Below are 22,065 nucleotides of genomic sequence, written 5' to 3'. Positions count from 1 at the left end.
CAAGTCTGTTGTGAAAAGGGCCTATTTGCAGGATATGTATTAAATCTAGATTTAGAGTATATGTGTACAGTTTTTTCTTGAGTACATTTTCAAATAAAGTATTTACTTATCCTTCGTCGTCGTCTGCTGGGGGAGCAGCATTGGAGCCGGAGACATTATCATTATCATTATCATTAAGAAGGCCGGCTCCGTAGTTGGCTACAAACCTGACACTCTTGACGTTATGGTGGAGAGGAGGACACTGAACAAACTGTTATCCATCATGGATAACCCAGACCACCCTCTCCACCACCTACTGGACAGACAGCGGAGCTCCTTCTCTAACAGACTGATTCAGCTTCGCTGTCACGACGACCGATACAGGAAATCTTTCCTGCCTAAAGCAATAACTCTCTACAACACCTCACCTCTGTCTAACAGAGAACTCTCAGCTTTATAGTTTCTGTCACAGCCACACTCCATCCTGTTTTAGTCCTGTAATAATCTTGCACATGTTGAATTTGGCACATAGGTTTACTACCTCATCTAATTTTATTTTAAAGAAAAATTGTAACTTGCAAACTTGCATACTTTTTCTAATATATAGTATGTCATATGTCACACTTTGCTATTGTATGTATATAGTAAGCTATGCTATTGTTATTGTTCATATATTATATTTTCCAAGCTAGTTGTGGTAGTCTGGTTTATTTATAGTGTATTTTAATATATTCTTTATATTGTGTATACTATAGATAATAACTCTAGTGTTGATATGTATAATTATTGTATATTTACTGTTCCTTTGCATTGCCTGGATAACCTGCTGCTGTAACGCAAATATTTCCCAATTTGGGATCAATAAAGTACATCTATCTATCTATCTATCCATCTATCCATCCATCCATCCATCCATCCATCCATCCATCCATCCATCCATCTATCTATCTATCTATCTATCTATCTATCTATCTATCCATCCATCCATCTATCCATCCATCTATCCATCTATCCATCTATCCATCTATCCATCCATCCATCCATCCATCCATCCATCCATCCATCCATCCATCCATCCATCTATCTATCTATCTATCTATCTATTTATTGGCCTATTTTAGCTGATTGCAGATATATCAGACAAAAAATATAACAAACATCGTTGAGATGTTCATGATACAGGCTTGACCACAGCACACACTCCTTCATTTAGTGTGTATGTTGAATATCATTTATTATATTTTAATAGCCTGCATTAATACATTTATTTTTCTTATCTCAATTTCAATATATTTTTGTTGTATTGCTGTTCATAGTCGTTATTGATACTAAAGTCAAGTGAATATTATGGTTGATTATTTATTGTTATATTTACTGTTAGTGTTGTGTTTTTGCAAAGTTTATTTTTCACCTATGAAATGATCTGCTCAGTATCTTCATCACAACTCCTTCATACCCAAATTTATGGATCCTTATAGAAATGTTAATGCTATGTGTATATGTAAAATATATATATCTGCCAGCATATTGTTATCGGCTCTTTTAATTTTTCAAATGTTGCAATCATCTTCAAAAAAATACAATATTAGCCATGCTCTAGAAGAAAGAACTGTGTTTGTATTTGTAGCCATATAGACACTGACAGTTGTATTCTGATGATATATATAATACATGTATTAAAGCAGTCTTGTGTGTATCAAAGCTACAAAGGGAAACCAGGCAGGAGGTACAGTATTGACATGTCACACATCCAACATGATACTACAAAGCTTCTCTCTATGATTTCATCCCTCCCTCTGCTCTCTTTCTGCCTTATCTTTCCTTCCGGTGCTGCTCTCATTCTCTCATACACTCTCCCTCTCGCTATCTTTCCTCCTCCTTCTTCTTATCCACCTCTCTCTCATCTTCTATGTCTCTCTCTCTCTCTCAGACATGTAATATCTCTTAGTATCTCCCTTCTTACTTCCTGTACCTTTCTGTTCCTTCCGCCTTCACAACATCTCCACTCCCTCTTTCCATTTTGATATCCTCCACTCCCTGCATCTCCCCGCAGCATCTATGAACACATCCCTCGTCTCCGCTCCCTATATTTATCTCTTCCTTATCTGGATCTCCCTCTCCTTCTCTCCCATGCATGCCTATCTGTCTGTATCTGCTCCCTACCGGTCCTCGGTGGGCTCGGCTCCCATGAGGGAGGGTGCACGGAGGGAGGAGTGAACCTGAAATGGTAAATTGTTTATTTCTGACAGCTCAGCGGCTGCATTAAGCACCACCCCGTTCCCACTAAGACCAGATGAAGGTAGCGAAGTAAAAGAATGGAGAAAAAAAAGCAAAACAAAAACAAGTCATATTCATCACGGTAATTGTGTGGGCGCTTTGGGCACGCGGGCGGCCGGGTGCCGATGAGGGATGGCGCTGCTCATGGGCCACCCGAACGTCCATGAATCACAGCCAGAGTCGCTCGCCGGCCCTCAGCCGCCATAAAACAAAAGATGGAGATGAAAAATGCAGCAATTAAGTGATTTGATTTCTTCTCTACCCTCCTATCCTCCTTTCTACCAGCCCCCTTTTTGGCCACACACACACACAAACGCACACACACAAGAAAAGATATACAAACAGAATAAGAAACACTGAGTACAAACCCTGTGATGCACATGCAAAAAAACACACTGATGTGCACACAAACACACAAATACACACGTGCATACAAAACGTACACACACACACACACACACACACACACACACACACACACTTAATTTCAGTTAGTTGCTGTCACACATGCACACGAGGGAGTGAGGATTTACTTCTTGTTATTATGTATCCAGCTCCAGGCTTTAGGATGCTGAGACGCTGCATGATTTAAATAATAAAGTGGCTCACCTTGAGAAGATTTATGTGACAAACGGGTCGGTATGAGGGGTCTTTACTAGTGCAACACAGATAATCGGAGATCATCTCTTAACATTAAACCGCTGTAACCATGCAGACTGGTTTAACAAAAGTACAAAATTAGGCAGATATCTCATGTGTGGCTGAACGTAGCTGACGGTGATACAGTAAACTGTCTTCTCATTAGTCCTAACTAAGATAGTCAAAAGCACCACAAAGCATTGTGAGCTACAGTTTCAGAAAAAAAAAAAAAAAGGCTCATTTAACTAAAACAAACAGCTTTGGCATTGTTAGCTTTCTAATTAGCAAGCAGGCTAGTTTACAAAGCAACCAATTTTGTGCAAATACTAGTCACAACGACTTTAGAGCCAGGAAGTAATATATAATTCCATTTTGGGATGATATGAAGGTACTGCAATGATTTAGTAATGCACTTCTATAAAGTTGCCAGACTTGCGAGAGACAAAAAAAATTATGGTTAACCCATAATTTCTCTATATACACTCACCGGCCACTTTATTAGGCACACCTGTTCAATTGCTTGTTAACACAAATAGCTAATCAGCCAATCACATGGCAGCAACTCAATGCATTTAGGCATCTAGACGTGGTGAAGACGACTTGCTGAAGTTCTAACCGAGCATCAGAATGGGGAAGAAAGGGGATTTAAGTGACTTTGAACGTGGCATGGTTGTTGGTGCCAGACGGGCTGGTCTGAGTATTTCAAAAACTGCTGATCTACTGGGATTTTCACGCACAACCATCTCTAGGGTTTGCAGGGAATGGTCCAAAAAAGATAAACTATCCAGTGAGCGGCAGTTGTGTGGACGGAAATGCCTTGTTGATGTCAGAGGTCAGAGGAGAATGGGCAGAGTGGTTCGAGATGATAGAAAGGCAACAGTAACTCAAATAACCACTCGTTACAACCAAGGTATGCAGAATACCATCTCTGAACGCACAACACGTCCAACCTTGAAGCAGATGGGCTACAGCAGCAGAAGAACACCCGGTACTAGCAAGGTGTATCTAATAAAGTGGCCGGTGAGTGTATTTTGTCATCAGGATAAGCCATTTGATTATTTGTTCCCCGAATTAGCACATCTTGGCTACCTGTCTGTATTAAGTATCCAGTGTGGGCTACAGGGGTCAAACAATGTGTGTGTTGTAAGTTTCTAGAATGGGTTAACCTCCAAGAACACTGGATCCAACAATTCCCATAATGCAACTTGATAGTAGGGCTGCCCCCTCTTAGTCGATTAGTCGACTGATCGGTCGGCCAAACAGCACGTCTTATTGAGACAAATCTTTTGTGTACTTAAAAATACACAAGCTGTTCATTACATTACTGTCCCTGAGGTCATAGACTGGAAAGATGGCCACCGGGGTGGATCACCTGAAAGCTCTTCTTGTACTTTCTGTTGTCATGAAAAAAATGTATACACTCTACACACCCAAGGTATTTGAACTGAAATCTTTACATGCAAACTTACATGGCAATAATTTATTAACTGGCACTGAAATGAAACTTTCAATTGGGCATCACTATCTCTTCTGTTTTGCCTCTCTGGAGCAAACATATTAGAACAATTTACCTCCTACACGCTGCAGCGTGGAGACTATATTTAAACACTGCACTATGATATTTAAATGTGAGTGTTTGTATGTGTGTGGTGTGCTATTCTGGGACTGAGCCCACCACTATCATGCAGTCCAATCATCCACAAAAATAAATTATCACAAGACTTCCATGTGTGTGTGTGTGTGTGTGTGTGTGTGTGTGTGTGTGTGTGTGTGTGTGTGTGTGTGTGTGTGTGTGTGTGAGAGTGTGTGTGTCTGTATGTGCGTGTGTGTGAGTGTGAGGGATATGGTAGCAGCATCAGGCCATGATGGAGTGCTTTGTGGAGCCAAACACCCATTCAGCAAGCTGTGTGCTCATTAATCCTGCCAAACTCCACTTGTTACATGCACGCACAGGAAATCATGAGGCTAGGTAAACAGGGAACTGCTGCGATCCATCACTGCACGCCAGCGAACACAGGAACACACCGATATGTAAGCGAACACACACACACACACACACACACACACACACACACACATACTGATGTAAGGGAACATGCAAAATGATAAGCTCACACCCATACAAACCTACAGTAAAAACACACCAAGAACCTCACAAATACACAGAGATAAACTAAACTAATTCAAATCTGTTATCTTACAGTATGTACATATATCACTATATTTCTTTGCTTTACGTTGAGATGTAAGAGAGAAACAGCTCTCTTCTGCACGTTACAGAGAAATCCCATCCAGGCTGCTGAAGGCCTGCACGCTATTAGTAGAAAGAAATACCGCCACAAAGCCTGGAAAAGAAATCAATAGAGCTTGACCCCAGTTTGACCTCTCGTTGAATGGAGAAGTTATGGTACCACACTGGCCTTGACATTAGCTTATTTGATGTGTATTTTCCCAACAACAGTTCCCTCTGCTCTCCATCCTTTCTTTTCCCTTGTTCTCTTGTCTCTCCCTACTTGCTTCAATTGCTTTGTTGCCATCTCCTAAATGCTTGTGCACACACACACACACACACACACACACACACACACACACACACACACACACACACACACACACACATATACCTACATGCGCACGTACACACACACGCATCACATGACAAATGTAGTATAGAGCCAGTTACACAGCCCAGTGGTTAGATGCAGTGTTGGAGCAGATCTGTTATATCTATACGCCTGCCTGGCTGGAGCATTTACTGAAGCCATCAGCGAAACGACATTCCATATATCTTTGACAGAGAGGGGAACAATACTATTTACACCAATTTAGCCCTGGGAGGGGGGGGGTTTACAGTTAATGGGCGACTTTTTTTTTTTTTTCTCTTCTTGTTTTAACATCCAGTTTTCAAAATGGCCACCCTTCAGGGAGACATATGAGACACATGCTAATAAACTCCATTACAAGGCATGTAAAGAGAACAACAACAAGCTAGCGCCTTCTCAAACAAGTCTGCTCTCTGTTTCACTACACTCCTTCATCACAGACACTCACACTATAAGCTGCTAAATAAGATACTAAATCCTTCTGCAAATAGAACTGACCACAAAACAACCAATGCAATGAAAGCAGCAGAAGAAGAAAATCATCATTTACTGTTTTTACGATTGCAGATTTTTACAGTTACAGCTTTCCCTTTCCATGTCTTGGTGCAGCTGCAGGGTTCACCAAATTAAACAGCTCATGATGTTTACCCAGCGTGGTAAACACGCTCCACAGAGGCAGAGTGGGAACACAAGACCTGATAAGGTTAAAGGTCACGGGTCACCCAGGGGCCAATCAAGGGTTAGTGGTGGGAGCAGGTTCAGGTTTGGGCTGGACGTAATAGGTCAGCGGGGTCAGGTCACGTCAAGGAAAGGGCTTGCTGTCCGCTGGGGTTAGTAAAAGGTGACAAGAAAATTAGAGTATATTTTTCCAAAGCGTAAAAAACTACAATGGGCAAAGAGAACACTGTAAGTGTAGGAAGAAAGAGATTTGTAAATATCAAAACGGGTCAAAATTAGGGTTGAAGGTATTCCCATGATCTGAAAATGAATACTTCCTGGAAATATCACCTTTTTGCCATGATTATTTTATTCAGATTTCGTTGTTATTCTTCGGCTTATGTGGTAGAAGAACATGTCCTCTACAATTCCCTCCCAAAAAACGCACTAAATACAATCCTCTGTTTTCAGCATCCCTCATATCGAGTGTTAACTTGGGAGTGTTTGATTTTTACAGTGCTGACCCGAAGTTATTATTGTAAGACCTGTGTGAAATGGCAGATAAGGAAAATCCATTGTGTTATTCGTGTTATTTTGATGGTTTGATGAACAGGAGGTCTGTTGTCGGACGCTTAGTTGTAACATTAGGACAATCTACGCACAAAATGCTCCACCTGTTCAACGCTGCCCTGCTCTCTGATTTAGGAATGGCGCCTCTATCCTGCATGTCTGATGAAGCCTGTGTAGTCTTCGTTTACACATTTGGCACTCTGTTTCATTCACACCATAGACTGTATAAAAGATCTGGACGTAGTCACCATGGCATGGCATTTTGGCCGTCGCCAACTTGATTTTTTTGGAGCCAGAAGTGACCATATTTGGAAGAGAGGGTGGAGCTGTGGAGGAGCGAGGTCCGGCAGGGCCAGGTACCGTAAGCATAACAAATGTTAAGTTACCAGCTAGCGCTAGCGAGCATTGAGCATGAGGCTGTACTTAGGCACAACAGAGCTTTGAACTAAATGCTAACATCAGCATTCTATCATGCTCACAATGACACTGCTAGCATGCTGATCGCTGACAGTTGGTAGCGTTAATGCAATTTCGAGAAGGCGTCTTTATTCTGGTATATATGACCGAATACAGATCGACAAGCAAACACATGCCAGATATTCTGGATCCGCAAATATTTCCCCCTGAAAACTGGAGCAGTTTTTGATGTGAGATATTCCCAGTATTCAACCCTGTAAAAATGTGATGAAGTGCACAATAACGACCAAAAATACCTGAATTAAAAACACAATATGTGACGATGCTGAAAACTGCAGGCTAAAAAACAAGCACATTGTCTTTTTTAGCAGGATGAGTTTTTCTAAAACCATCATAGCACAACTGCCTAGATTTCAGTGCGTGAAATAAGTAGAAAAAAAAAAGAATGGCTCCCTTTAGACCTTTTTCCTCCTCCCATTTCAGCTTCTTATGAAAACAGAAATGACCCACTGAACGCTTCGAACCACTGTATCAATGCCTGACTGACAGAAATGGAGCTCTACCTCCCTCCTGCCCAGCCTACACAACACAAACAATGAAGCCTGTATGAATGGAGACCTGTCAATCACAGGAAAGCCATCCATCACCAGGCAATATACAAATGATCATCTCCTATATTCACCAGGCGTGAGCAACTATGCAGCCAGACACACACACACACACACACACACACACACACACACACACACACACACGGGTACTGTAGATAAATGCACACAGACACAATCAAACACAGGCATAACAGAAATACACACATTCACAAACCAAATGCACATAAACATACACGCAGCCCATCCAGAGTGTTGGAGCCCAGACTGTAGAAGTCATCAGGGACCTGTAAAGCATTACCCTCTGTGTGACTCGAGCCACTCCAGAAATAGCCTCTGTAATGTATTCTTACCGCCACCGTCTCTTTTGCACAATAGTGCCCTTAATAACACACTCCATTTCTGTTGGCATAAATAAGGGCTCCATTTCCATCTTATTTCATGCAAATGAGAGCGCCGGCGCCCAAACAGGTAGTGGGAGTAGTGTGTGAGTGGAGTGTGGAAGTGTGTAGTCGCTGAGTGTAGTGGCATGATTGGGGACGAGTGAATTCAAATGAGCGTTGGAGAGACCCCACAATGAGCCAACGACTCCCACGCCAGCCTGCCAACTGCGTGACAGACAACGTCACTTACGGGCCCCGCAGCCTGCACAGGGTGCCATTACAGGGGCCTACACAAAACCAATATTTATCCAGGCAAATGGTTCTCTGGGGAGAGATTATTGATGCAGACATAAGAGTTGCACTCCGATAGTAGGCGCTGGTGCAGCCCACTGCCACGGCATCTTTCGGATTTGCCGATTCCATTGGTTGACTGTGTTTTTGGAGAGCAGCGATTGGCTCCCTTTTTTTCTAACCAAGCAACACCAGCAAGAGGCGTCTGGATTGACAGCGTTTCACACTGCATGGGGATCATGTGGCTGAAAAAGACAGGCTTTTCTGAAAACATGGTCTGCACACAGATCGTGTAAAAGTGCTATTTCACCTGCTGTGACATCAGAAGTGAAACCGGGCACCCTGATCCAAGCATCCATCCTCCTGTTTACTCCGTGTTTGTTCATAACTGCTCTTTCATCAAATCTTGTCTGCAATTAACTTCTTCATCCTCCCTCCACAACTCATATCTTCTCTCTCTGTGTAAATGCCATCTCGGAGTTTTGTGTATGTGTAGTCTGCCCTCTTTCCAGGTATCCTTGGTACAGAGGATTTTTTGCAGTCAAGGTCTTACTAGTAATTGGCAGTGCCCTGACGTTGTTAGATGTTTTCACTCTGATCTTCCATCTTCATGTGATCCTACTCTAACACCTCTAACCTGTAATAGTTATTTAAAAGAGTACTACACCAATTTAGCAAAGCACCAGAACCAAAGATATCGCTTTTTTTATTCCATGCATTTTTCTTGTAAAAACCTGCCGCCTACCCAGAATGCAACTTGAGTTGTCCGCCGACGGTTCAGTCAGAGATTCGAGTGTGTGACGCTAACAGCAGCTAATGTAGCCTCAAACAGAGGAGCCAACGAATGGGCTACAGAGGTCTGGTGAGATCACTTCTTTCTAACGCCGCACACCGATTTATTATTAATTTTCAAACTTTGTCTTCATCTGAAAGATGTTAGAGCCACAGACTGTATATATAGATGGACGACGCATCCCCACTTCTTCTCACTCACTGTACAGAAGTAAAGCAAAAAAAAAATCCAGGATACGGGAGCTGCCATCTTGTGATTTTTGTGATTTGGAGCCAGAGTCTGCGCTGTAGTGATCGGACGGTGGAGCCACAGTATTGATGTTTTGGCTTCCCTTTTGGGGACCTGTCATGTTGTCCATCTTTATATACAGTGTATGGTTAGAACCTATGCTGTCATCTGGCAATGGCTTCAGGCCACTGCCACTCTGCAACGGATAAGCAAGTACAGATAATGGATGGATGTATAAACTATATGACACCTATTCTGCATTAACAGGTTATGTTGTAGCTGCTTTAGCTGACTCTCCCCTCCTCCGAAATGTAACTATATCAGGGCTATGGTGGGTATGGACATACCAAGTGGAGGATCTGTAAGAGCTGCGATTGTTCGGCATGTGCTTCTTGTGTTTTTTCTCAGACTCTGATTCTCCACCTAATAAAGCATCTCCACTGTAAACCTCCTCTCTCTCTATCACAGTGAATAAGAGAATGTAAACACAGCAATTTCAGAGAGGCAATCTCCTATTAAATAAGAGACAAGGTGAAACAGAAGTTCCCTGGATATGTATTTGCCTAGCCCACTGGCACTCTATAACACAAAGTAAATGAAATTATGTAAACACAGTTACTGTGTGGAGTATTATTAAAGCACGATATGGCTCGATCGCGTACGATGCATCTGTGTTGTTGTTGTTGTAGCGATATCAACAAGTGAAATTTGACATCCTGCAAAATAACCACCGGCTGCGCAGTACGTCACAGTTTACTTGACTCTACCTTATACCACAGATACACTGTATTGCAACTAAGATCATACAGTTTTTTCAAGAAAGCATCTACTACGCCAGCAGCGATGCCAGTGGCAGCCACTGATTATTGATGATACTGATTATTTGTGATATTTCACACTAACACAGCATATTATGAGGCTCCCGTTTGAGCCCAGTTACGGTCACCCCTCCGGTGTTTTCTGCCCTCTGCAGCAACACAAACTCATTTTCAGGATCCAATGAGTTACATTTGTACGTGTGGTCTCTGAAAATCAAACCAAAATCTTATTTGATTTTTCCAGAAGTACAAAAACAGACGCCAGCAGCGATGCCGGTGGCGACAACTGATTCCTGGGGCAGCTACAGTTACGTCATACTGAGGTGTAGGATGAGTGTGTGGAAAACATACATACTGTACACTCTGTTGATGTGAAATTTTGTAATCCTTGAAATTCTTATTTTGTTATTGAGCTTCAGTATCCATCTTCAGTGCCTTTACTGTGTACTTCTTAGCAATAAGTTGTCAGTGTGGGTGGTTTTCTGACAGCTTTTTCCTTAGGCTTTATTCTGTTGATGAAGTTTTAAGTTTCTTCGGAGTTTCTTTTTCTACCCTACTCTTCTGCTGTTGTGAACACATCAGGAGTGTAGGCAGACATGTAGGCATCACTTTCTGTGCAAAAGACATGCCCGGCATCAAGAGTTTAGAGCGGCAGGAGAAAAGCTTCGCTTCAGTCTCTAGAATTTTGTCAATCAATCAATCAATGTAACAAAAATCAACAGAGATTTTAACTTCAACTCAAAGTTGATGATGATTACATAACACGTTTGGGAGTCTGGGGGAGGCGGGGAGGCGAGGTGGAGAGGAGAAAAGGTTTACAGGGGTGGGTGGTGGTCAGATAAAACAGCTCCACACTCGCTTCAAGGAAAGGTTAATGTCTCTCTCTCGATTTCTCCATCTCTCCCTCCCTCGCTTTCCCAGCTGAGGTCTGTGTGACTTACAGCAGGTCCAGACTGCATTAGATTAAATCATAAATTACCCACCCACCCCCATATCTGCATCCCCCCCCCTCCCTCCCTATCTCACTCTTCCCTCTCCCGTCCTCTCCCTATCTCAATCTCGCTCTCCCTTTATTCTCCTATATTCCATTCCCCATGTATTTCTCCTGCTCCCCCACTATTATTTCTCCCCAGCTCTAATCATTATTCTCTTCTCTCCCCCCCCCACCCCCTCCCTCCCGCCCTCATTTCTCTCGCTCTCCCTGTACTCCACAATATGAATGTCTTTCTGTTCAGAGGACTACTACAGTGGGTTTGGACAGCAGGCCATGTGGGTGACTGCTTGCTAGTGTGATGTGGTGTTTGGTCTTATGGTGTGTCTTTGAGTGGGGGTGTTGCAGTGTGGTATAGGCCTTCATGCTCAAATGTTGTTATATGTTATCACTGCATGTGATGGCCTGTTTTTTCAGTTTGCTATGGTGGAGAGACGTGGGTTAGAGATTCATCCTGTAGGTTATATAGGTGTATAAACTCTTCATCTTATAAAGCCAGTTTTAGCCTTTTAGTCAGTTTTAAGCCTTTCGTAACCCAAAACACAAGAGTAAAAATGTAAAGAGTGTTTATCTGCTCTAATGTAAATGTTAGCGTGTGCTTCTAACTAACTTGCTTACTACCTACAGTAGTAACAGAGCATCACTTCCAAGGCCAAGGAGCACATCATTAGCTAACACAGTAGTCAGGGTCTGAAATTAGCACAGGTTACCCGCCAAATGTGATTTTGGAAAACAGGGAAAACGCTACGGATGGGAATAGAGAATAGGTTCCACTTGAGAACTCCGATTTTTTGGCATCTCATGCCTCCGTGACTATCGATTCCTCTGTATTGATGCTTTCCGACAATTACGCATGCATATGCAGGCTGTATCATGTTTTAGTTTGTTTGGGACCTGAGCCGTGGCGGAGAGAAAAAAGGTGCTCAAAAGCATGGTGCTACTACTACTACTACTACTAATACTACTGAGGGGAGCACCCTATTTTCTCCCTGATAAAGCGAAACTGTGAACAACAAATCCATGTTGAATTCGTCAGGAGGAGAGTTAGTAACGTTAGTAGCCGAAGGGCAGCACAGTCCTGCTTGGCTAAATAACGCAGCTACTAACGTTAACGGAGGTTTCCTTTGAGTTACATGATGGTGCGTTCATGCTCTGTAAAGGTAAATTACAACGTTACCATGATGTGTTCTAATGTAATCTCGTAAAATATTTAGTAGTTTTTGGCAATAAACTTGAATAAATCCAGTTGTTTTTGAAGGAGATGTTTTCACAGCAATATAAAATAGATATTAGAGAGGGAATTATCACCTTTTAACTTCCTAACACTAACACTAGCTCTAAGCAGCTTATAATACACCATTAAAACTACTGATGCCAATATATATGTTAAATAGCAAATATTTAAATAATCATAATCATTTCAATTGTATGTTTTTATGCAAATAACCACTATAGATGACAATAACAAAGCCTAAACCATTTATCATCGTAAGTATGAGTACAAATATTTCTGCCAGTTTCCAACGAAAATTGTTAATTGTTTCAAGGACTTTCTTGAAATGACTGTTAAGAATCAATAAGGGATGTCACTGAGATGAATCCTTTTTTTTTAAAGAAAGAACTTATTTGAAACAAGATGATTTTACGGGACATTATTATAGACATATATAATAACTTATAAAAGGAGATTTTTACAGTGAATGGATAAGGGAGGTGTGTGTGTACAGTACGGGGAGAATGAGAATACCACAGTGGACAGGCGGACACGTACTCGTACAAGGATACTATCAAACAAATAAGGGGTTCCTGGGTAATTGTAGCTTGCAGAGGACTCCCAGAGGACCCTTGTGTACACTTACAAACGCTACACGTTGTGTATATTTGTGGTCCTGTGCATCCAACTCTGTTTAGTTCTGCAGGGAAGGATATCCAGAGACACTGAGAAGTTTTATTTGTTTAGGTATTTTTATTTAGTAGTCTTATTTTCTCACGATGAAAATAGGTTTCTATCTTCAGTTTTCTTTATTTCCTGTGTATTCTGGTTTTGGTAAAAGCGGCCCTGCCCCCTAGTGCACACATTAATGTTACGTCCAAGTATGATGACAGACACCTATGCCAACGTCTGCACACATCGTCGGTTATTGTTTATAGACTTACAGGCACAGAGGCATGTTCCAGGCTTAACAGAGCGTTGGTGGGATAAGTAAGAGCCCAGGCAAAAAAAAAGAAGAAAAAACAACAACATTCCCTCCATTCAACCCCCACACACCTTGCTCCACCGCTTCGCTGGAGAAAAAAGGGGAATAAAATAGAGTGACCCTGCCACTAGCAGCTCTCTTTTTTCCCCCACTGTTCTCTTCTTCCTCCCCCTTGCCGTGTGAAATCAAATTTCCATGTGGCTCCCGTATCTGTTGCACAGCGAGGTGATTTATCAGGGATGCAAAGAGCATGCAGAAACAATCTTTATTACATCCATTTCCTGCTTGTCAGCCGGGATCATGTTGGCTGTTCATTAAAGGCGCGGCGCAGGTGAGGAGAATGCATCCCGATGCCTTGATAGATTGTCTGCTCCCCTGTGGTGACAGCAGCTGGATGGATTGAACAGCGGGGGGCAAGGAGGGAGGGAAAAAAAGCGCTGACTCCGTCGCTCCCCCTGTCAGACACACTTTTACATAGCCGGCCAGTGTCATTTCTACCAAACAGCCCCACATGCACACGCACACACGGGTCTTCTGACACTCATTGGACTTAAGCCAGGAGCCTGCCTTAATGCATGGCTGCATAAACACAACGTGAGCATGACGTAAAAATACAAAAGGCACACACATTGTAAAGATGAAGCTTATCTTATTATACAGTTACCAATCCTGGCTCTCTCTGTTGAAAACACCAGCCTGATAATCGCCTATGAGGATAAAATACACAACATTAAGTGCAACAGCCTTTTTGACAAATAAAAAAAAACATTTATATATTAAAATAACTATTAACTTTAATAACCAAAAATTACACTCATACAGGTACTTCTGTGTTGCTTGGCAACCAATTTGTTTAGCTACCTGACAAAGACTTTGTTGCTTGCTGGTGAAAGATAATCATGATAATCATGCTCTTACTTAGTGCTACCTCAACAGCAGCCGGCTGTGTGTTCAGTGGTCTGTGTGTAACACTTTTTCAAATGCACAGTGATTAGGGACATTATGGCCTGTTTTGTTTACACTGCACAGAGGAAATACAGTCTGTGTGCGCTCAGATTCTAGTAATAGTAATATGATAGAAGTCACTTTACTAGTACTGTATGTAGGGCTGGGACATTATACCTCTCTCCCGATCCGATACTATCATGATGAGTGCCGATTCGATATTTATTGCGATTTTTTGTATTATGATTCGATATTACGATTTATTGCGTTTTTTGTTCATTTTTTTAACACTAGACCATGGAAAAAAGTTAAATCATACACTTCTAGGAACTTTTACTTTGGAAAATATCTAAATTAATACAGTAAAAAAAAAATGATTTCCAGCATGTATGTAGTCAGAGAGTCATTGTCAGGCATTATTTTTTTCCAGCAACTCAAAAATCTAAGAATAAGGACATTTCCTCCCATTGTTTTTATTTTTTACTTATGAGGAACATGTAATGTTTCATACTGGTGAATATAATATAATCAATCTTATTTCCATATATGTGTTTTGTTTATACAGTTCCTTTTGTTAACACCTTATTTTGAAAACTGGACATAGTCACACGTGTATACTTCCGCCAATTTTGTTAAGTCCGTCTCTAGCTCTCCCGTCAGCTCCGTTCTCTTTAGACATTCATGGTCAGCTCCATTGGGGCCGTCTGAATGCATTTAACATAAATGTCAGTATATGGGTGCTCTACAGTTGTAGCGTCGGCAGTTTTGACCAAGGAGATGAGAATGGCGGCCGGCTTGACCGCACGTTATCGCAATACGATAACGCTTCCTGTCCATGACAGAGTTAGCATGCAGCTTTAGCTGTGATGTCTAACTCTGCTTTTCCTGCAATGTGTGAAACCCAAAGTGTTTCCATACATTACTGGATGTGTAGTGTTTACTACGCTGGATTTAACATGTGAGGGTGCAGGTCGTATCCACGTGGACCCTCCGCCATTTTCTACTTTCTCATTTCGGCTCACTGCGGCCGGCTATGGTTTGTTTTGGTTGACGGATACGGAACGGATGTGACGTCACGTTTCTCAGACTACAACATTAAAAGCGCTAACTTCCTTCTACCTCCGCCTAGACTCAAATGAGGCAAATATATAGATTCTGGCATTAAAAAATAAATTTCAAAATAAAAAATTTTCCCAGCCCTACTAGTATGTAGCTAAGTTAACACATACAAATCACAAGCATACGAGTAGCATGCCATACCAGGTTGTTGAGTATTGAGTATTAAAAGCAAAAGCTGTTGTTTTCACGTAAAATTTGGATTGCTTCTTTAAGATGGTATATTTGTGGTAAGCCACACAACATCAGCTGTTTGGAAATCACTAGAAATATGTGAATATGGTGAGTATTTTGGATGACTTATATTTTTAATAATAATGGTAATGTTCAACACAACTGTCCCTCAGATGTACCGTATCATGACACCATGGATTATAATACGCTGCCCAGGAAAACCAACTTAAACGTTCAGTACAATGTAAAAAAAATTATTTCATTATCCAAATGGACTTTTTAAAAACGCAGGGTTTCTGTAGGACACTGACACACTCGGTACAAATGTGACACACAGCGTGAGCAGACAGTAGATTAAATGCTTTTCATGCTGTATGGGCACACCTCATTAAGTCAATCAGCTGAGACCGTAGAATATCAAAAAATACAGCTCTACTACCTCTTACAGCAGCTACGTAAGCCTCCATAATCAGCCATAAAATGTTTTATCACACCTCCTACATCAACAGATAAATACATACAGTATGACAACATACAGTAAATACAGCTCTGCATCTATAGTGGGCTCACATTATACCCTCAGTGGACTGCTTTTCAAGGTACAACTATAAAATCCCATTATCTTCACCTTACTGTAATTCCTAAGACATAAAAAAAAGAAACAGTACAATGTGTACATCTGCTACAGAGTGCAGTAAATTGAGAAGAAAGGATTGGCTCAAATTGATGTTTACTTGTATGTATATATATCCTACATACGACCATTTCTTTGTGTGACATAAAACTGTCCTGCATTATAGGATTCTCTACTCGCTGAGCTCACTGAATCACTGCTCAGTCTTCTTTGTGTATATTCCCTCTCTCCATCCATCCATCCATCCATCTACCTCCCTTCTTTAGTCTAATTTGTGCCCTGTGTCTCTCTGTGTACCAATGACATGTAATGACAATGGCGTAAGCGCCAATCGATATTGGAGTGCTTTTGGGCCGTCAAGCCAGGAGGGACGGAGGCCGGCGTTGATAGCAGGGTGACAGGAACACGGTGGGATAAGGTGGGTGGAAGGTGGATGCCATTTCACTGATGAATCTATATATTTAACCCACTCGTGGCTAATGACTGCTGTTTATGTTGATGTACACTATATGTGACAGTCGTCTTTTACTCCTGCTATAAAAGAGTCCTAAGGCCTCATTTAACACAGCGTAGCATAGAACAACTTCTAAATACTGTACGTGCCCATACGGACAAGAAAGTCGCTATTTATCAAACGTGCGTTCGCACACATTTACATAATGAACAATGATAAATATCACCTGTTCCGTATTTATGTGCTTGTGCACGTACAGGCTCGGTAACATACAGAAACTCTCCCAAAAGGCCATATATGGTATATGGTCAACCACATCTCTTTGGAAGTCCTGGAAGCATTAAAAAGAAAGCGTCCTGTTCATTTCCTCAGTTTATCGTTTGGTCTATAGAACATGAGAAAACAGTGATAAAATCCCATCACAATATCTTAGAGCCCAAGGTGAAGGCATCAAATGTTCGACCAACAGTCCGAAGACATTCAGGTTACTATAATTTAGGACCAAGAAAAGCAACGGATTCTCACATTTGAGAACCTGGAACTGTCACATCTGTGGCACCTTTCCTTGAAATTGACTTAAACGATTAATCACAGATTTGCAGATTCATTTTCTGTTGATCGACTGATTAATCGACTGATCTAACTACTTGGGGCCGCAGTAGCTCAGTCCTCGAGCAAGGCACTGGACCCCCAAACTGCTCCGGTTTAAACGGCGCTATATAGTAGCTGCCCACTATTCCTAATACTAGAATGGGTTAAATGCAGAAAGTACATTTCACTGTGTGCTGTGCTGTGTGTACAATGTACCTTGTGACAATAAAAACTAATTTACATTTAACATTAATCACTGCAGCTCTGCCTCATTTGTTATATAGTATAGTTAACGTGGTTAGACTGTGAGTGATGTACAGCTGGTTAAGGTCTCCCGACTGTGTGTACAGATGGGTTACAGCTCGTTGCTACCTTATAAATATACTGTATATTGTCAAACTTTCTCTCTACTAATGTATCTTAGCTGAGAACAGTACATTTCCACAACACTAAATGAAATCCTGCTAAACCAAACTAATAAAACTAAAGTTTTAGCATAACAGAAAATATACCTGGCTTAGTTAAATCAATCCAAATTAATGCAGACTCAGTACAACTGACTGTCATTAACGGATCCTCTGGATGTCCTATAGCCACAGGTACTCAGTGATGTACCACTTGAGGATCAAGATGAAATAGAGATGTTAATTACATAATTTCGCTCTGAATAAAATCTTCAAAATAAAAACATAAAAGCACGTTTATATGAACGAAAGTTGACAATCAATATGAATCACTTACATGGTTGACAGTTGGTTAATATGTCTGTAATTTAGAAATTGGTTTACCCATGATTACAACTGTGTACCACTAAGGGTTTTTTGGTACAGTATGGTCAGACATTTTTCTTAAATGTACACACATTCTCAAGCACAAGACAAAATAGATACATCTGATTTCGTGCACATAATTCAGTCAATAAAAGACGCACCTGATAATATTGAGCTGTGTTTTTTAAAAGGAACAGTGTGTAGGATCTGGCGGTATCTAGCGGTGAAGTGAGGAGATTGCAAGCAACTGAAGCCTCTCCTGTACGCCAAGCGTGTTGGAGAGCTGTGGTGATTGACGCGAAAATGCGAATGTCCCTCTCTAGAGTCATTTGGAGCAGAGCCAGTGTGTAGAGTGTGTGTGTACGTATGTAAGTGAGTGGTGAAGCAAGAGAGAGAGAGCGGCAGCGACGGCAGCAAGTAACATTATCGACTCCGGCCCAACCAGAAAAAATTAACAGAGTTTGGTTTGTCCGTTCTGGGCTACTGTAGAAACATGGCGGTGCAACATGGCGGACTCCGTGGAAAAAGCACCTGCTCTTTCTGCCAGGAGATCCCCCTAAATGTTACACACTGATCCTTTAAGGGTCATGCTGATGTCCACGAAGTACAGTAATAAAATAAATATAATGCAAATATATCTAATGGTGCAACTGTGAGACAATAGTCTGAGAGAGGAGAGTCAGAAGCAAACCCAAACACAGGCATCCAAATTGAAGGTGGCATTGTGAATGTGATTCAACGCTTGTAGAGAAACGACCTCAGATGCCAATTACATTACCTCTAAAACAGAGGGATTGGATTGAAGGGTTGGAGATAGAGAAGGAGGGAGGAGGAGGAGGATGGTGGGGATGGTGGGGGTGGTAGGGGCGCTTTCACTCAAAGAAAAATAATTTATTTCATTGTGATATTAAAATCGATAGGCATCGATTGAAAGGTGGCTAAAGGTGAGCGCGTGTGCATGATCCTTCAGCTGTGAGAGGCAGACTGTCCAAGAGGAGGGAGAGACGGAGAAAGAGAGGGAAGGAGGAAAAAAAGAAAGAGAAGGGTGGCCAGAGGAAGGAGTCACCTCCTAGTTAACAAAGAGGGAACAAGAAGAAAAAAAAGAAGAGGAAAAAAGACCAAGAAAATGAGAGAAAGAAAAAGAAAGACGGAGAGAGAAAGGGAAAGAGTGAGGGAGCTCTTGCCCGGTGGAATCAATACAGAGAGGTGGAGCAGAGTACAATAGCCTCAGAGGAGAGGAGATTCAGTGGTGCAAGTCTAATACTCTCTGTCTCACACACACATACATGCACACATACATGCATTAACACACACACACACACACACACACACACACATACACACACACACACACACTCGCCCCCTCTCTGAATCCTTTTTACTCTTGCTTTCGTCTGACATTTCCCTCTATATCCTTCCTCTATTTAATTTCTTTCTCTTTTTCTCTCGCTTGCTTGCTCATTCTGTATCCACCCTCCACCCCTCACCACCAATACCACACACACACACACACACACACACACACACACACACACTGAGTAGCTGTCTGTATGCAGAGGGATGCACAGCAAAGAGAATGCCTTCTGTCCACAGCAGTCCACCATAATAGCAGCATCTTTCATCAAAAACAGGCAGTCAAGTAAGAATCAACACACATTGCGAGCAGATAGACACGCACGGATGCAAGTGGACAAAAAAACACATACACACACCCACACAAATATGCCATTTCTTTCGAATAATGCCACGTTTATAGGACATTTTCTGAGAGTCCACTTTCACACACATGTACCGCAGAGCCACTTTGGATACAACAAAAGTGTCACATGAACACTTTAACACATACAGCACACTCCAACCCTACTCCAGCTCTATCAGCACTTGAGACTAGTGAGGCTTCAATTAGTTCTTGATGAATGAGCCCATAAGATGCCGCTCTCTCATTTCCCTTGTTGCCAGATATCCTGGCAATCAGAGAGAAATGAATTCTCATTGTGGCGTGACTGAGACGAAGATGACGGTGGTGGTGGAGGTTGTGGTAGTGGTGGTGGTGGAGGAGGGGGGGCACTAACATAAATCATTCACCTCTCCACTGAGGGGAGAGTTCAGCTTAATCACTCCAAACTTGACAAGTCTTCGCAAATCTAAAAATATTTTTTGGAGAGCGCAGCAAACGCAAAGTATTGCACAAAAGAAAATTGCATTATACATTTCCCTAAGTGAGCATTTATTTTCCAGATATTTCAGATGTCTGCTCCCGGCGTTATTGTATTAAGCAGAAAATGGTCTGGTGTGGTGCTATACAAATAAAATTGAACTGAATTAAAATGAAGCTACCAGCTAGTACACACCCAGAAAGAACCCAAAGCATGAGTCCTGTTAAAAACTCATATTTTGTGTTTGCACATTTTTCCAAAATATGCCATAATTTTCTTATTTTGGACAGAAAATCATGTATATACCGTGTGTATAATCACTCTACAGTATTTAATAGGCATCACGTATACCTGTGTACCCATATTTAAAACATCCAATCAGTCTGTGTTGCAGTGAAGGTTAGACTCACCATCATCAATGATGCTGACCACGACTCCGTCACCGGTGATGTTGTTGCTCCAAACTGGCATCACATTCAGGTCAAACCCACTGGTGTTGTACTTGCCCTGTGCAAACTAAACACACACATAACATTATTATCACAGCTTGAAAAGGACTACGGCAATGAGATGGTTATTGTTAAACATAACCCAAAATGCATCGCTCACTAGCAGTAAGTCTAAGACCTCTACCTGCAAGGCCGGCGGTTACACTAACACAGTTCCCGAAGCATTTTTATTGGACATTCTTTAATTTTTTTATTTGCACCTGTTTGTAAATGTTTTGGTTTGGTAAAACAGAGGTTGCATTTATGCATTTCAAGTGGCGCGGTGTAATTTTGGTACTCCTTTTGTCATGAAATGGCCTGTGTTTCCGCCTGCTCGTCCCTGTAGAGCATTCATCTGCATCATGCCCAGCTACTCACACAGACATGTGACCCCCACCTGCAGACACTATTTTCTTCCTACTTATGATTCATCCTGCCCCAACCTCTTCTCTACATTACATTGTTACTAGGGCTGTCAATCGATTAAAATAGTTCATCACAATTACTCGCAAATTAATTGCCCATTTTTTTATATGTTCAAAATGTATCTTTATTCATAACATGGTCAACTGCAGCCCAACAGGCAACAACAGCTGTCAGTGTGTCAGTGTGCTGACTTGACTATGACTTGCCCCCAAACTGCATGTGATTATCATAAAGTGTGCATGTCTGTAAAGGGGAGACTCGTGGATACCCATTGAACCCATTTTCACTCACATATCTTGAGGTCAGAGGTCAAGAGACCCCTTTGAAAATGGCCACGCCAGTTTCTTTTCTCTGTATTTAGGCTCTGTATGTGAATATACTTTCTACAGAATCTGTTCTATGCGTGCATGAATGAACATATTTACTGTAAGTTTAACACATGTTTATGTGGGAGACTGTGTGCATATCATTGTGTATGAGTGCACGTAGACACAGTATGTGTGTTCAGAGTCCCCATAAGGAGCCCAGAGAGTTCATGAGGAAGTCACAGAGACAGATCTTTCATCCTTGCACCTCAAACCACAAATCCACCCACCTCCAAACAAACACACACACACACACACAAACCTGCACACACGTGTACAGCCAACACCAGGATGGTGAGACAAAAGAGCCATCGTTGCAACTCCCATGAGTCTTGGTGGCCACACGAACAATACATTCACTTGAAAACACGAACACCTTCATCCAAATATAATCACACACAAACACTGTAACCAGACAACATGAAATGGTGCAGATGTGCACTCACACACACTATACTATACACTTAAAAACAACACAATAGATGGATGGACAA

General features: G+C 41.7%; 1 protein-coding gene across 1 annotated transcript in view; it reads right to left on the bottom strand.

The window, feature by feature from the left end:
* LOC141779855 (furin-like protease kpc-1) overlaps positions 1-22,065 on the bottom strand; it is a 211,859-nt gene that overhangs the window by 134,885 nt on the left and 54,909 nt on the right. Inside the window, exon 7 of the mRNA XM_074654880.1 lies at positions 20,703-20,808. Coding sequence (XP_074510981.1) covers positions 20,703-20,808 — 106 coding nt within the window. The remainder of the gene's footprint in view (positions 1-20,702; positions 20,809-22,065) is intronic.

This window comes from Sebastes fasciatus, chromosome 12 (assembly GCF_043250625.1).
Source record: "Sebastes fasciatus isolate fSebFas1 chromosome 12, fSebFas1.pri, whole genome shotgun sequence".
Lineage (NCBI taxonomy): Eukaryota > Metazoa > Chordata > Actinopteri > Perciformes > Sebastidae > Sebastes > Sebastes fasciatus.
Note: the sequence above shows the minus strand (reverse complement) of the source record. Positions and strands in the feature narration are given on the sequence as shown.